This window comes from Oncorhynchus mykiss, chromosome 5, assembly GCF_057628025.1.
Source record: "Oncorhynchus mykiss isolate SJ-2025 chromosome 5, ASM5762802v1, whole genome shotgun sequence".
Taxonomy (NCBI): domain Eukaryota; kingdom Metazoa; phylum Chordata; class Actinopteri; order Salmoniformes; family Salmonidae; genus Oncorhynchus; species Oncorhynchus mykiss.
This window is the reverse complement of record NC_143026.1, coordinates 14857187-14874014: the sequence shown is the minus strand read 5'-3', so window position 1 is coordinate 14874014 and position 16828 is coordinate 14857187. Positions and strand designations below refer to the sequence as shown.

At 41.1% G+C, this 16828-nt stretch overlaps 1 protein-coding gene across 4 annotated transcripts in view; it reads left to right on the top strand.

Moving 5' to 3' along the window:
• The window catches only part of slc25a25b (solute carrier family 25 member 25b), a 48104-nt gene extending 31759 nt beyond the window's left edge, over positions 1-16345 (top strand). For 2 of the 4 annotated variants that reach the window (XM_021601810.3, XM_021601814.3), the window contains exons 4-10: positions 2855-2890; positions 3303-3414; positions 8196-8354; positions 9672-9824; positions 11145-11420; positions 11565-11715; positions 13439-16345. In XM_021601810.3, the coding sequence (XP_021457485.1) occupies positions 2855-2890; positions 3303-3414; positions 8196-8354; positions 9672-9824; positions 11145-11420; positions 11565-11715; positions 13439-13623 (1072 nt within the window). In that variant the 3' untranslated portion in view covers positions 13624-16345. The remainder of the gene's footprint in view (positions 1-2854; positions 2891-3302; positions 3415-8195; positions 8355-9671; positions 9825-11144; positions 11421-11564; positions 11716-13438) is intronic. The other 2 variants (XM_021601812.3, XM_021601815.3) reach the window with 1 other exon arrangement.
• The last annotated feature ends 483 nt before the right edge of the window (positions 16346-16828 follow it).

Sequence of the window (16828 nt, the reverse complement as noted above, 5' to 3'; positions counted from 1 at the left end):
AAAACTTTACGGAGAAAGCAAACCATGCAATCTGAGTACAGCCTTTAGACAACAAAGCAGCCAGTCAGAAATAGCATTTTAAATATTCACTTACTTTTGATCTTCATCAGAATGCACTCCCAGGAATCCCAGTTCCACCATAAATGTTTGATTTGTTCGATAATGTCCATCAGTTATGTCTAAATATCTTCTTTTGTTAGGGCATTTGGTAAACAAATCCAAAAGCGCGTTCAGGTCGCGCCGATCGTCAGACGAAAAGTTCAAAAAGTTCCGTTACAGCTCATAGAAACATGCCAAACTAAGTATGAAATCAATCTTTAGGATGTTTTTAACATACAACGTCATTAATGTTCCAACCGGACAATTCAGGGTAGCCTAGTGGTTAGAGCGTTGGACTAGTAACTGGAAGGTTGCAAGTTCAAACCCCCGAGCTGACAAGGTACAAATCTATCGTTCTGCCCCTGAACAGGCAGTTAACCCAGGCCGTCGTTGTAAATAATAATTTGTTCTTAACTGACTTGCCTAGTAAAATGTTTTAGGTGGATTTTTTTTTTATCCTTTGTCTGTACAAATGATGTGGAATGTAACTACCTTTCTCGTGAGCGCGCTAGACCACTCACCCAAAGAGCACTTATGAGCCCCTCCTTAAGAGTAGTTTCCTCAAAACAGGTTCTAAATACTGTTGACATCTAGTGGAAGCCTTGGGAAGTGGAACATAACTAATATCCCACTGTATCTTCAATGGGGGCTGAGTTGAAAAACTACAAACCTTAGATTTCCCACTTCCTGGTTGGATTTTCTATGTTTTTTGCCTGCCATATGAGTTCTGTTATACTCACAGACATCATTCAAACAGTTTTAAAAACTTCAGTGTTTTCTATCCAAATGTACTAATTATATGCATATTCTAGCTTTTACAGCTGAGTAGCAGGCAGCTTAATTTGGGCACGTTTTTCATCCAAGCTACCCAATACTGCCCCCTACCCCAAAGAAGTTAAACAAATCAAATTGTTTATATTTTAGATTCTTCAAAGTAGCCACCATTTTCCTTGATGACAGCTTTGCAGACCAGCTTCACCTGGAATACTTTTCCAACAGTCTTGAAGGAGTTGCTACATATGCTGAGCACTTGTTGGCTGCTTTTCCTTCACTCTGCGGTTCAACTCATCCCAAACCATCTCATTTGGGTTGAGGTCGGTGATTGGGGAGGGCAGGTCATCTGATGCAGCACTCCATCACTCCTTCTTGGTCAAATAGCCCTTACACAGCCTGGAGGTGTGTTTTGGGTCATTGTCCTGTTGAAAAACAAATGATAGTCCCACTAAACTAAAACTAGATGGGATGGCGTATTGCTGCAGAATGCTGTGGTAGCCATGCTGGTTAAGTGTGACTTGAATTCTAAATAAATCACAGACAGTGACACCAGCAAAGCACCATCACACCCCCTCATTGCTTCACGGTGGGAACCACACATGCGGAAATCATCCGTTCACCTACTCTGTATCTCAAAGACACGGCGGTTGGAACCAAATATATCACATTTGGACTCATCAGACCAAAGGTTAGATTTCCACCGGTTTAATGTCCATTTCTCATGTTTCTTGGCCCAAGCAAGTCTATTCTTATTATTGGTGTCCTTTGGTAGTGGTTTCTTTGCAGCAATTTGACCATGAAGGCCTAATTCACGCAGTCTCCTCTGAACCGTTAATGTTGAGATGTCTGTTACTTGAACTCTGCGAAGCATTTATTTGGGTTGCAATTTCTGAGGCTGGTAACTCTAATGAACTCATCTGCAGCAGAGGTAACTCTGGTGTCTCTCTCTTTCCTGTGGCGGTCCTCTTGAGCCAATTTCATCATAGCGCTTGATGTTTTTTGACAACTGCACTTGAAGAAACTTGAATAGTTCTTGAAATTTACCGCATTGACTGACCTTCATGTCTTAAAGTAATGTTGGACTGTCGTTTCTCTTTGCTTATTTGAGCTGTTATTGTCATAATATGGACTTGGTCTTTTACCATAAAGGGTTATCTTCTGTATACCACCCCTACCTTGTCACAACACAACTTATTGGCTCAAACGCATTAAGAAGGAAAGAAATTCCACAAATGAACTTTTAACAAGGCACACCTGTTAATTGAAATGCATTCCAGGTGACAACCTCATGAAGCTGGTTGAGAGAATGCCAAGAGTGTGCAAAGCTGTCAAGGAAAAGGGTGGCTACTTTGAATAATCTCACATAAAATATGTTTTGATTTGTTGAACACTTTTGTTTTGATTACTACATGATTCCATATTTGTTATTTCATAGTTTTGATGTCTTCACTATTATTCTACAATGTAGAAAATAGTACAATTTAAAGAAACCCTGGAATGAGTGTGTCCAAACTTTTAACTGGTACTGTGTATATATTACTTTTTTTACATAGTGGTGCAGCGCCCCTCTTAAATTCTTTGGGGAGAACCCTGCCTTTTACAGTTCTAAGGACCCACACGTTTAATATGTGCAAGGCATATTGATAAGCGGAGGAAACTACAATGATTTACTCTAGTTGAGATGACGCTAAGTTTATGTCCTTCTGACTGTGAAGTAGCTCTATTTTACTTGCATGTTACATATTAAACCATTTTTCACCACGTCCAATATGGATATTGTGAAATCACTAAGAGTATTTGGTTTTATTCCATCCATTTGAAAGATTCTTCCTCAGGCATTAGTTATGACATCACCACCACAGCCCCTCTTGTTCTTTTGTAGTTCTAATTGTGTGTTTATGTGCATGTCCCTGCCCTCCCCCTTTCTGTGCCTCCCCTCTCCTTTCTCTCCCCTTCTCTTTCGCCCTCTTGCTGGTCTCAGAATAAGGAAGGGCCTTGTCTGGGCCCCTATCATGTAGTAAGTAATGGAATCATCTCCGTCTGCTTGCCCTGCCTCACAAACGCACATTGTCGTCTTCGCTTCATATTTGACTCTGTTTGTTTGTTTCTGCCCTATCTTGAAGTTTGATTTAATTGTTACAAAGAAAGCCACCGCAAAAACTTGCAGCCCTTTTAATTGCTTGTAAAAAGGCCAAATTAAGACGAATACTGAAAGATTCCCATAACCCAACATAGAAAATGCCCATGGCAAAATTTGGAAAGTAAAAAAGCAGCATTTAAAAGCATTTATAATTTTATCAAAAAGTTGTGCATGTGTGAGCTTATGGCACACTCCCACACATAGACGGTCTGGTGAAACAAAAGAGAAGAGGCACTGTATAAAGCTATGTTGTAATGGTTCTGGTCTTTTCTGTTTTCTCTGTCAACAGCATGGACAAGAACGGCACGATGACCATCGACTGGAACGAGTGGAGAGACTACCACCTGCTGCACCCTGCTGATAACATTCCTGAGATCATCCTGTACTGGAAACACTCTACGGTAAAATGGAAAGCTGCATGTTTTCCTCTCAGGGTTGTTCAAAAGCTAATTTTGTTTTTCATTTAAGTAAAATTAGTGGTCCTGTATGGTAGAGCATGTGCTTGCACCACCAGAGTTGTGGGTTCGGTTCTCGGGGCCACCCATTCGTAAAAATGCACGCATGACTATAATTTGCATTGGGATAAAAGCATCTGTATGGCGGCGCGAACACCATGCTCTACCAATATTAAAACTACTAGGACTGTATGTTGACACATTTGCCGTATTTCCTTTCTCTTCGAATTCAAAAGCAGAGTAGTGTTCATATATTATTAATAGTCCCACAGATACAAACACATTCTCTATGCCCCAACGATATTAGCCGTCTAGGCCCTGACCAGGATTCCCGGAAAGACTCCCTAGAGGAGCCAAACTGGTCACTGTGATCCTGCTTAACCAGACCAGAGCAACCAAGCAGCTACTGCTGACGTCAATAAGCTGGTCTTTCTGCTATCGTATCCCTTTAGGCCAGACACAGACCTGTAGATCAAATCTAACTTATTTTCCACGTTCGCCGAATACAAGTGTAGACTTTACCGTGAAATGCTTACTTACAAGCCCTTAACCAACAGTGCTGTTCAAGAAGAAGAAAATATTTACCAAGTAGGCTAAAATAAAAAGCAATAATAAAAGTAACACAATAAGAATAACAATAACGAGGCTATATGTAAATTGTCCGGTGGCTATTTTTATGAATTGTTCAGCAGTCTAATGGTTTGGGTGTAGAAACTGTTGAGGAGCCTTTTGGTCCTAGACTTGGCACTCCGGTACCGCTTACCGTGCGGTAGCAGAGAAAACAGCCTGAAGTCTCTGACAAAGATCGTAGTGGAGATTCAGTTCACACACTCGTCATTCACACACTCGTGGTCCATATGTGACCGACTGACTTGATTTGGTCTTATGTAGCAAAATTTGAAATTGTGTTTTTTACATTGGATAAAAGTAGAGACTCAGAGTTAGAAAATTGTAAATCATACACTACAGTTGAGGAACAATGGGAAAGTAATTCTCCTTTGAAATGTAATACATTTGTAACCCCACTTTTGAGAAAATGGTCCTTGAATGTTTTGTAACACCTCTGGAGAGCTCTTTGTCTACGCCCATTATGCATCGTTCACACCCTCTTAAGCCTTAGCCCCACCCATCTCTTTAAGGATTCACGTGAGGCCATGTGCTAAACAGAGTGAGTACGGTAGTGTACTAAACAACCAAAGATTTCAAGACTAAAGTCTGGTTTATACTACGTCTATCGACATGTCTGTAGACAGTTGTCGCAGTGACATCATGAACATTCTGTTGTCGCCCGACATCAAACTTGTCGTTGTCGTTATGAAAAAGTATAAACACAAAAACGACAGGCTGCATGACATCAGCAGCCTGGTGGTCCAAAATGGAATATCTGGTGTATTTTAACACCAATAAATCCATCCAGTCAATCTAGCAAACGAGGCAACTTTCTAAACAATGTTTTTTGTTAGCGAGTCAGCCAGATAACGTTAGCTAGCTAACAGTATGCTTTAACTTTCAATGAAAATGACTGTCTTTAAAAAAAAAGCTATGTTAGACAGGATTACCTACACATACTGAGCAGCTCATGTTAGACAGAAGCGTGGCAGACCAATCCAAACTCCTCTCCAGGCATGTCCAGCCCATCCATTATACCAGTGTTAGGAATATTATGAATAAATGACTAAACAATATCCTAATTTTAAATAGAACTGAAACTAAGTAAACTTATGCTCTGTTTTATTATATCTGATTAACAATATGAGTTCATAAGAAGGGATTATGTGGCATGAACAAGGAGTAATTAAATATAACAATTCATGCATTCCTAGGTTTTCTGTTAATTAGAACTCTCAGCCAAGTGGTGATCGATAATGATGAGGGGTCAAGAGTTAATTCAGTTATGTTGTGTGTCCTGTGTGTGTGTTAGTGAGTTGGAATTAACTTTTAAACTCACTTCATTCTCGGTCGGGAGGAGGGGATTCATTCTAGAAGCAATGAAATGACGTCATGTTTTGTATATAAACTGTTGTTCGTGGATACATGAGAGCGCGCTCCGAGAATAAATCCTATTATCCATTTTTGATGAGACTCGTCTCAGTCTATTTGATGAGAATTTGCAAGATTCTTATTTGCATAAAATAGACGAAGTGAATTCAATTAATGAAAACATATTGGAAATAATTAAATTACTTTAACAGCCAGCCAATCATGGCTAGCGGGAAAGTTCCCATCTTTTTCCGTGGCTAAAACAACTAGTCTCGTAATTTTAACAATTTTATTCATATTTACAGATGGCAAACATGTTTGTTATTAAGGCACATGTAAGTTCACATGTTCCAGAAGGCATTTCTGCCAAAAAAAACCGCATTTTGATAAAAATACAAATTTGGGTTTAAAATGCCTCTCCTGTGAAGTAGTGATGTGATGTGAAAAATCATGACAGGTGAAATGAACGCGATCTTCTTTGTCTGCTAATGTATTGACAAGTTAACTGCAGGTATTTACTTTAAAAGCAGCTACAAATATTCACATTCATTAGAACACTTCAAATAAATAGTTTCAACGGTATTGACAGTATTAAAAAACGATCCCATGGCTATTTCCACAATTCCCCTGGTATGTGGTATATATGGTAAACACTGGACCATAAGGAGTACTGTCACTTATATGTAAATTAGAGTTTGGAGCAGGATGCCTTTTAACTACTATCACAAGGAATCTTATACCCTGGTCGGTTAGACCCGCTATCGTTGTGCATCTTATATCCTGGTTGGTTCGACCCGCCATCACGGTACGTTTGCATGTGACAAATGTTTTTATTTGGATTAAAAACATTTATTTAACATTTATTTAACTACAATGGGTAAGTCAGTTGAGAACAAATTCTAATTTACAATGTTGGCGTACCCCAGCCAAACCCTAATTGGATGACACTGGGCCAATTGTGCACCGCCCTATGGGACTCCCTGTCACGGCCGGTTGTGATACAGCCTGGAATCAAACCAGGGTCAGTGGTGTCTTATACCGCTGCGCTACTCGGGAGCCCCACATGGGGGACCAGTATACATTACAAGACTAGTGCTAAGTGGACTTAAACTTGAGGGGATTTGAAAGGGTTGAAAGCGGTTCTGCAGCTGAAATACAGTGGGTGTTTTCACAATTTGTCGGTCCCATGTCCCAGACCGGATGTGGTGCTTCAATGCTCGTCTAATGCCCCAGTCAAGGCCCATAGCTGCCAGTTCAAGGCATAGCAGTCATTAGGTCATGATCATTGCCTTGAAATGGTACACACAGACAATAGTCTTGGGCATCATGTTTGCAATGTTACATTGTTCAGATACAAGACCAGAAATTACTTGTAGAGATAATTGTGACAAGTCTGTATGATATATAATCTATACTACCGTTCAAAAGTTTGGGGTCACTTAGAAATGTCCTTGTTTTTGTCAATTTTTAAAATAACATCAAATTGATCAGAAATACAATGTCAATGTTAATGTTGTAAATGACTATTGTAGCTGGAAACGGCAGATTTATGGAATATCTACGTAGGCGTACAAAGGCCCATTATCAGCAACCATCACTCCTGTGTTCCAATGGTACGTTGTGTTAGCTAATCTAAGTTTATCATTTTAAAAGGCTAATTGGTCATTAGAAAAACCTTTTGCAATTATGTTAGAACAGCTGAAAACTGTAGTTCTTATTAAAGAAGCAATACAACTGTCCTTCTTTAGACTAGTTGGGTATCTGGAGCATCAGCATTTGTGGACTCGATTACAGGCTCAAAATGGCCAGAAACAAAGAACTATTCCTTGTGAGAAAATGCCAAGAAACTGAAGATCTGTGTACTACTCCCTTCAAAGAACAGCACAAACTGGCTCTAACCAGAATAGAAAGAGGAGTGGGAGGCCCCGGTGCACAACTGAGCAAGAGGACAAGTACATTAGTGTTTAGTTTGAGAAACGGGTGCCTCACAAGTCATCAATTGGCAGCTTCATTAGTAGTACCCGCAAAACACCAGTCTCAAAGTCAACAGTGAAGAGCCGACTCCAGGATGCTGGCCTTCTAGGCAGAATTCCTCTGTCCAGTGTCTGTGTTCTTTTGCCCATCTTAATCTTTTCTTTTTATTGGCCAGTCTGAGATATGGCTTTTTCTTTGCAACTCTGCCTAGAAGGCCAGCATCCCGGAGTCGCTTCTTCAACCCACAAGTGCTGATGCTCCAAATACTCAACTAGCCAGTTTATTGCTTCTTTAATCAGGACAACAGTTTTCAGGTGTGCTAACATAATTGCAAAAGGGTTTTCAATTGGCCTTTTTAAAATGTTAAAACTTGGATTAGCTAACACAACGTACCATTGGAACACAGGAGTGATGGTGGCTGATAATGGGCCTCTGTATATAATATAATTATTCTATAGTTTTTTTTACAAATATCAACCCCCCCCCCTGCCCCACATAATACCCCTCTGGTTTTAGCCTCTAAAAGTATACGGATGTCTGATAGAGCTGTTGAAGGTACTACTCAACAATGTACATGCACTGTAATGTGTGTGATTATTACACTGTACTTGCCTATGTTATTTCCATGTAAATACCTACATGCCTTGTCGAACATCGAGTGTTCATGGTCATTTTGAAATGGGTTTGCCTATAGTTGTGTTGATATTGTTTAGGCCAGAGGAGAAACTCCATTGACCGGTCATCTTACCTGCACCTCTTTGTTTGTCCGTCAGATCTTCGATGTTGGGGAGAGTCTGATGGTCCCAGATGAGTTCACCGCCGAGGAGAAGAAGACTGGGATGTGGTGGCGACACCTAGTGGCTGGAGGGGCAGCTGGCGCCGTGTCTCGAACCTGCACAGCACCTCTGGACCGGCTCAAAGTGCTCATGCAGGTAAGGACACTTCCTTTGAGAAGATATGTCAAGAACTGACCTCACGCAAAAGGGACAAGAACTCGGTTCTTTGTATTCACAATGCAAGTGAACCCGGATCCCCTTTAATGAAACGCTTCTTAGTTCACTTTAACTTTAAACAGCCAGTCAGGATTTTGTCTCACGTTAAAAACAAACTTGAGACCCTACTTCTACACTAAACAGTAGTAATGTCACGTATCTATGTGCGTGCGCAACTATGGAGCAAAACAGACGGGTTTGGCTTAGCTTGTTTATTGAAAGCATAAATATATTTGCACAATGAGCACTTGTCTCGCTTACATCGTTACAGTTGTTGGTTAGCTAGCTAGTGAATTTGTGCCATATTAGCATGGATGTGACATCAGTCAAAACACCTCAAAACAACATATGATATTAAGAAGATGAAATTAACCACCTACGATTCCCTACATGGCAGCGTCTTGTCGTTGTTGCTAGCTTTCTGGCCATCCAGAATCACAACAACACAGACTTCTGATGTTGTCAGTTAACCCATCTATGGCAGAGAGCCAATTACATAAGGTCTGTCCTTAGGACACCATTTCTGCTAGCAAGTGCAATTCCACTGATATGATGCAGCAGGGATTGAGACACAGATGGGTGACATGGCAGAGTAGGAGGCAGAGTTCAGCTTTCTCACGTTTCATTTTTTATTCAACCTTATTTATCCAGGTAGTATCATTGGGATAAAATCAATGTTTTCAAGTCCTGGTCCAACCAAGACAGCAGCAGGGGGGAACAATGTTTCAGACAAATATCCAACGTAACAACTTCGACATATACGCCATAAACAAATTATAGATGTAGACAAATATACATTAGAATTACATACCCAGATCAATCCCTAAGGCCCGAGAACACCCTCGGGTTGTAACGTGATTGGGTGGAAGAGAGCCAATGCGAGGGAATGTTCATGTGTGTCTGTTGGTCAATGATGTCAGCAGCGCTCGTGTGTTCCACCAGCAGAAGCAGACTGGCATAGATAACAGCTTGGAGTTTGTCCCTCTTTCTCGATCTGTTCATCCCTCGGTTTTTCACTCACATCTAGTTTTTTTATGAGCAGAGAGGGAAATTCTCATTCATTATAGCATGAGCAGGGTAAGTACAATAACGGCAAAAGACATGAAAATATGAACAATGTTATAAGGATGTGAAGTTGCATCTAGTTCCTCCCTGTTACAATGCAGTTCAATAACTTGAGTTCACAGTCAACGTGGTGATTTGAATAATGTGAATTTTGTGTTGACTAAATAAATTGTATCTCGGCTTGGTCTCTAGGTTCACGCCACCCGTACCAACAGCATGTGCATCGCCGGCGGCTTCACCCACATGATCCGTGAGGGCGGCATTAGGTCGCTGTGGCGAGGCAATGGCATGAACGTCATCAAGATTGCCCCCGAGTCGGCCATCAAGTTCATGGCTTACGAGCAGGTAAACCTATCGTTCAGCACCCTTACTTTGACATGACGGGACTCTTTCTAGTGTTGTCAATTGAAGCCAATGAAAGATGTGGTATCAACAGCTCTGTAGTTTACTGTCCTTCTGGCAAAAATGACTCCTTCAGACTCTGTCTAGAAACATACTCAGAGGAAAAATGTTAAGCAACTGTCACTTACCAAGTTTGTGTTAAAACTTCTTGGCGCTACCCATCCCATTAGCGGGATCATTTTCGTCAGCAACCGCTGAATAGCATAGCGCCACAGTCAAATAATATTACTAATACTAATTACTAAATATTCATATTCATGAAATCACAAGTGCAATATTGCAAAACACAGTTTAGCCTTTTGTTAATCCACCTGTCGTCTCAGATTTTGAGATTATGCTTTACAGCGAAAGCAATCCAAGTGTTTGTGTAAGTTTATTGATAGCATAGCATAACATCATGTACACTTAGCATCAGGAAGCTTGGTCACTAAAATCAGAAAAGCAATCAAATTAATTGTTTACCTTTGATGATCTTTGGATGTTTTCACTCACGAGACTCCCAGTTACACAACCAATGTTCCTTTTGTTCCATAAAGATTATTTTTATACCCAAAATACCGACGTTTGTTTGTCGTGTTATGTTCAGAAATCCACAGGAAAGAGCGGTCACGACAACGCAGACGTATATTCCAAATAATATCCATAATGTCCACAGAAACATGTCAAACTTTTTTTATAATCCATCCTCATGTTGTTTTTAAAATATATATTCGATAATATATCAGCCGAGTTTTTAGGTTTTTCAATAACAGCGGGAGGAACAATGGTGGCTTTACTCAGTTGCGCAAAAACTCACTCTGAGAGCCCCCACCTATCCACTTACACAATGTGGTCCTTCACGCTCATTTTTCAAAATAAAAGCCTGAAACTATGTATAAAGACTGTTGACACCTTAGGGAAGCCATAGAAAAAGGAATCTGGTTGATATCCCTTTAAATGGAGGATAGGCTTGCATAGGAACAGAGAGGTTTCAAAATAAGAGGCACTTCCTGATTGGATTTTCCTCAGGCTTTCGCCTGCAATATCAGTTATGTTATACTCACAGACAATATTTTTACAGTTTTGGAAACTTCAGAGTGTTTTCTATCCTAATCTGACAGTTATATGCATATTCTAGTTTCTGGGGTTGAGAAATAGGCTGTTTCAAATGGGTACGTTTTTTTGCCAAAAACGAAAATACTGCCCCCTACACGCAAAAGGTTAACTAGGTCCTCATGTCCTAGTTGTTCAGAACTGACACTAACAATAGTTGTTGTTGTCCAGATCAAACGGTTGATAGGCAGCAACCAGGAGACCCTGGGCATCCTGGAGAGGTTTGTGGCTGGATCCCTGGCTGGAGCCATCGCTCAGAGCAGCATCTACCCCATGGAGGTGTTAAAGACCCGCCTAGCCCTGAGGAAGACGGGACAGTTCTCTGGCATCGCTGACTGTGCCAAACACATCTTCCGGAAGGAGGGCATGGCCGCCTTCTACAAGGGCTACATTCCCAACTTGATAGGCATCATCCCCTACGCTGGCATTGACCTGGCCGTCTATGAGGTGGGTGTGAGTGAATGGAGGGAATTGAAAGGAAGTTGTTTAATACTGTTAGTCTCACTGTCATATCTCTTGCGACCACACATCTACTTTCTCTACAACTAACCTCATTGTCTATTTCTTTCATTGTCTCCTCCCTCCATCCAGACTCTGAAGAACTCGTGGCTGCAGCGCTACGCCACAGACAGTGCAGACCCCGGGGTGTTTGTCCTTTTAGCCTGCGGTACCACTTCCAGCACCTGTGGCCAGCTGGCTAGCTACCCCCTGGCCCTGGTCAGGACCCGCATGCAGGCACAAGGTATGCCCTCTGCCCATTTCTATTTGGAGTTTTATTAGATCACTTGCATAGAATTAATTGGTGACAGTGTTGGTTCATGGACCAACCATAATCGGTGGTACAATGGAATGTGTTAATCGGGGATGCATAATCTCCGTACTGGTAGAGGGGTACAGGGGTACAGGGGTAGTGTATTTTATTACAGATGTTATATATATAGTTGCCATATCAGATAGTTGTCGACATTCTGAGATTTCCATACCCAACTACAACATTTTCTGTCAAGATAAAACTGCCAAAGGGGGAGGAGTTAGCCTGCAAAGTTCTGTCATACTTTCCAGGTCTATGCCCAAACAGTTTGAGCTTCTAATTTTAAAAATTAATCTCTCCATAAATAAGTCTCTCGCTGTGCCCTGGTCACCATATGTGAATTGATTTCCCCCCATCGATCTTCAGAGTTCGTTCTGTTAGGTGACCTAAACTGGGATAAGCTTAACACCCCGGCAGTCCTACAATCTAAACTTGATGCCCTCAATCTCACACAAATTATCAAGGAACCAACCAGGTACAACCCTAAATCCGTAAACATGGGCACCCTCATAGATATTATCCTGACCAAACGCTCCATAAAACACTTCTGCAAGCAGGCCTTTCTAATTGACCTGGCCCGGGTATCCTGGAAGGATATTGACCTCATTAAGTCAGTCGAGGATGCCTTGTCGTTCTTTAAAAGTAATTTCCTCACCATCTTAAACATCTCCAATCCAAAATTAAATCTAGAATCGACTTTGCAACAAAGCCTCCTTCACTCACACTGCCAAACGTACTCTCGTAAAACTGACTATCCGACCGATCCTCGACTTCGGCGATTGTCATTTACAAAATAGCTTCCAATACTCTACTCAGCAAACTGGATGAACTCTATCACAGTACCATCCATTTTGTCACCAAAGCCCCTTTTACCACCCACCACTGCGACCTGTATGCTCTAGTTAGCTGGCCCTCGCTACATATTCGTCGCCAGACCCACTGGCTCCAGGTCATCAATAAGTCTATGCTAAGTAAAGCGCTGCCTTATCTCAGTTCACTGGTCACGATAACAACACCCACCCGTAGCACGTGCTCCAGCAGGTATATCTCACTGGTCATCCCCAAAGCCAACACCTCCTTTGGCTGCCTTTCCTTCCAATTCTCTACTGCCAATGACTGGAACGAATTGCAAAAATTGCTGAAGCTGGGGACTTATCTTTCCCTCACTAACTTTAAACATCAGTTATCTGAGCAGCTAACCGATCGCTGCAGCTGTACATAGCCCACCCAATCTACCTACCTCATCCCCATATTGTTTTTAATTACTTTTCTGCTCTTTTGCACACCATTATTTCATCACCATCTGCTCATCTATCACTCCAGTGTTAATTTGCTAAATTGTAATTACTTCGCTACTATGGCCTATTTATTGCCTTACCACCTCACGCCATTTGCACACACTGTATATAGACTTTTTTCCCCTATTGTGTTATTGACTGTATGCTTGTTTATTCCATGTGAAACTCTGTTGTTTGTGTCGCACTGCTTTGTTTTATCTTGGCCAGGTCGCAGTTGTAAATTAGAACTTGTTCTCAACTAGCCTACCTGGTTAAATAAATAAAAAATGGACATTGTTTCCAGATCGGTACATCCCTAGTGTTGATGTGTATTTCTTGTCTCTCATCCAACTTCCTCTCATGTTGTGTCCCCTCAGCCACCATCGAGGGCGGTCCCCAGATGACCATGTCAGGGCTGTTTAAACACATCGTGAAGACTGAGGGCGTGTTCGGACTCTACCGGGGCCTGGCCCCGAACTTCATGAAGGTCATTCCAGCAGTCAGCATCAGCTACGTGGTCTACGAGAACCTCAAGATAAGCTTGGGGGTCGTGTCTCGGTGAGGACCAGGAGGAAAGGGAGAGAGCACCTTCCCTAAAAGCCAAAGGGTTATTTTTTTGCTTTTCTTTTTGGAGAGAAAAAGAGCAGAGCGAGGAGTAGGAGACTGAGTGAGAAGAGTTGCCAAGCAGCGGAGCAGGTGACTTGGAAAGCAGGGGTTGTGGCTGGGGTTGTTGGAAACGTTGTCTCATTCTGTGAATGTTATGAGGACAGGTGGGTCGAGGTGGATGGAAGGGGGAGATGTATACTACAACACAAACAACTAAAACGGGGTTCTCCAACCCTGTTCCTGGAGAGCTACTGTCCTGCAAAAACTCCAGGAGGGTAGCTCCAACCCCCCTACCAGGAACAGGGTTGGAGAACTGTGGACTAAATGAAGTGATGGACGGATGTGGACGGACACTGTGACTTGGAGGGAGGTATGGGGAACTTCTCTCATAGATGTAACCTTTAATCATCATTATTTAATGTATTATTTTATCAGTCCAGAGGCACTTCACCATGAGTCCACTGTTGGCTTTTTAAAAATCAAACACGAAGACGCAGGTTAACTAAAAAGCAATCTCTTCACTGGAACACCAACATTCTCCAACCAGCTTGAAGTTTGCTAATAATGTATTTAGGGACGAAGAAGCCGCTTTTGTTCGTGACTGTTGCATTATGGTGGCTGTTGTATGTTTGTGGGAACTGGGGACTGACCCAAATCAACTGGTGGAGCACATATCAAGTAAATGTTTGACCCTTCGTCCCTTAGTACTATCCTATAGGTGGCAGTATTGGTTAACCTATCTGGCTTATGAAAGACAACCAAAGCCTAATTCACGACAAAGGGCTTTTTTGATTGTCATCTAAAATGTTCTTATGTATTATCTGTCCCCCTTTAACGCAGCATTCCCAATTCGGCAACTATTAGGGCACTAGCTGTGGCAAATTTGTCTCGAGGGAGAAAAACCTCAACTCAGAATTTTGGTTTAACTGATTAATTCTTGTATTGTTTTGCCCCATTCAAAGAAATCCAGACTGTGGTTTTCCTTTTTCTCATTGTTTGACTTGATAAGAATGTTAAATTGATTTGAACTGAAAAGGTGATGCAGGTTGAATGCCCATAGTGTCTTATTGTCCACTTAGTCTTAAAACAGCTGGTAAGAAGATGTGTGTGTGTGTGTGTGTGTGTGTCTTGATGCTAATTTATTTTTGTATTGTAACCAGATATTTATTTAAATGTGGTCCGTACAGACAGCACTCAAATATTAGATGCTGCTAGCATATAAGTTTAGTTACAATACTATAACAACATATTCAGCAACTGTTTATATATTGTATTTAGCAATTATGATGCAACACACAATGATTAGCCTACCTATTGATCAAGGTTTGAGGTGTTATGTTGTCACTACCTGTTTAACATTTCGGACAGGAAGTCCTGATTTGACATTTGTTCCTCCGGGACCTTCTCTGCACCTGAAGTCTACAGTCTGTAAATGCGTGAATTTCCAGGGTGCAGGATATTCCATGTCCCTTTTCAATAAGTCTGTGAGGGCGTGGTGGCGTAGTACGGCCTTAGTCAAAGTGCAAGGCACTGGGAGACACAGCATCAGCAAGTGTGGGAGTGCTCTGTCTCCAGGGCCGCAGAATGGATAAAAATATCTGCAATGGGACAGGGCAATGGTCTGTGTGAATGAGGACCTGTGTGCATGAGGTCTCTCGTTTTGCTCCATTACATTTAAACTGCAATGTGCAAACACTTCCACAACCAAGCGTCCTCTCACTGCACTTCAACAAGAAACACTTAATAATGCACTTTAAGGTAATTTTCTTTAACTTGAACCAGACTTGAATCTCTTTTTTTTTAAACAAATCAAATGAGGGGTTGCTAGCATTGCATTTTTTTATCATACATTTGACTGAAATGATTCATATTAAAGGCCCAGTGCAGTCAAACACAAGATTTTCTTGTGTTTTATATGTATATTTCCACACTGACGTTGGAATAATACTGTGAAATTGTGAAAATTATAATGCCCTGTTAGTATAAGAGCTGTTTGAAAAGACTGCCTGAATTTTCAGTTTGTTTTGGTGGGATGGATTTTGGCCTTCCATGGTGACATCACCATGCTGTAAATTAGTTAATAGACCAATAAAGAGTTCCAAACCTCTCTGCCAATAACAGCTAGTTTTCAGTTCCCCCTCCCTAGTCAGAACACTCCCAGACAGTCCTAGTGAAATTCTTTCTTGAGAAATTGCTCTTTGATAAGAAGCTATTTTTGTTTATTTTTGATCATTTTAATTGAAAACAATCCCAGTAAGGTACTTAATTGTTACCCAGAAATGATTTGATTTTGAGATAAAAATGGCTGCATTGGACCTTTTAAGTGTTATATGGAGCGTGAATCGAGGCTGATATGTTATTTGTTGTAAGGCTTAATGTCTCAAAAGCTGTTTGTCCTGTATGCTGAAGGCCTTATTTTACCTGAGATCCATGCATCGACTTTTTGATTCATGGATTCAGTTTACAGAGGATGGAGAGAGAAATTGGTCTAAGTCATTTATTTTGTTCCATCCTCAGGGAGAATTTAGTAGTTTGGGGCTTTCAGTGTTCTGAAAAACACATTTTCTCATTATTCCCCCTGTCAATGTTTCCCAGTGTTCGCTAGGCAGTGTCAGTTTCCCTAGTCTTCACTGTCCTCTCACTGCATGTATTTATAAAGGGGAAATTATATGCATAAACATGTTGACACATGGTTGTCATTATTTGGCTAAAGGCTTTTTCTGCTTGGCACAGCTCCACAAAAATAATATTTTTCACTTTTGCTTTAGTGCAAATATCAGAGCCTGAATCCATATATTCTGTCCACAAGAGGATGGAAAAGGCTGTGTCAATAGTATTGTACTCCAACTAAGGATACCACTCCATACTGCCTGAAATGTAGCGCCTTCTCTTGCATTGACGAGCAGGCAATCAGACTTGTCGCTTTTGTAAACTTGAAATGCACTGCACATGGTCCCCCCGTTTATTGCTTTAGGCTGAAATGTATAGTATCTATATATTAGTCTTTTAGATGGTCTCTTTTGAATCAAAATAGCTCATTCATGGAATCTAAAATATTTTACAAAACATATACAGACTAAATCCTGATTATATTTAGAAAAGTATTAAAATATGTAATTGAAAACAATTGTTGTCCCTTTTGTAGAAGAATACATATTTGT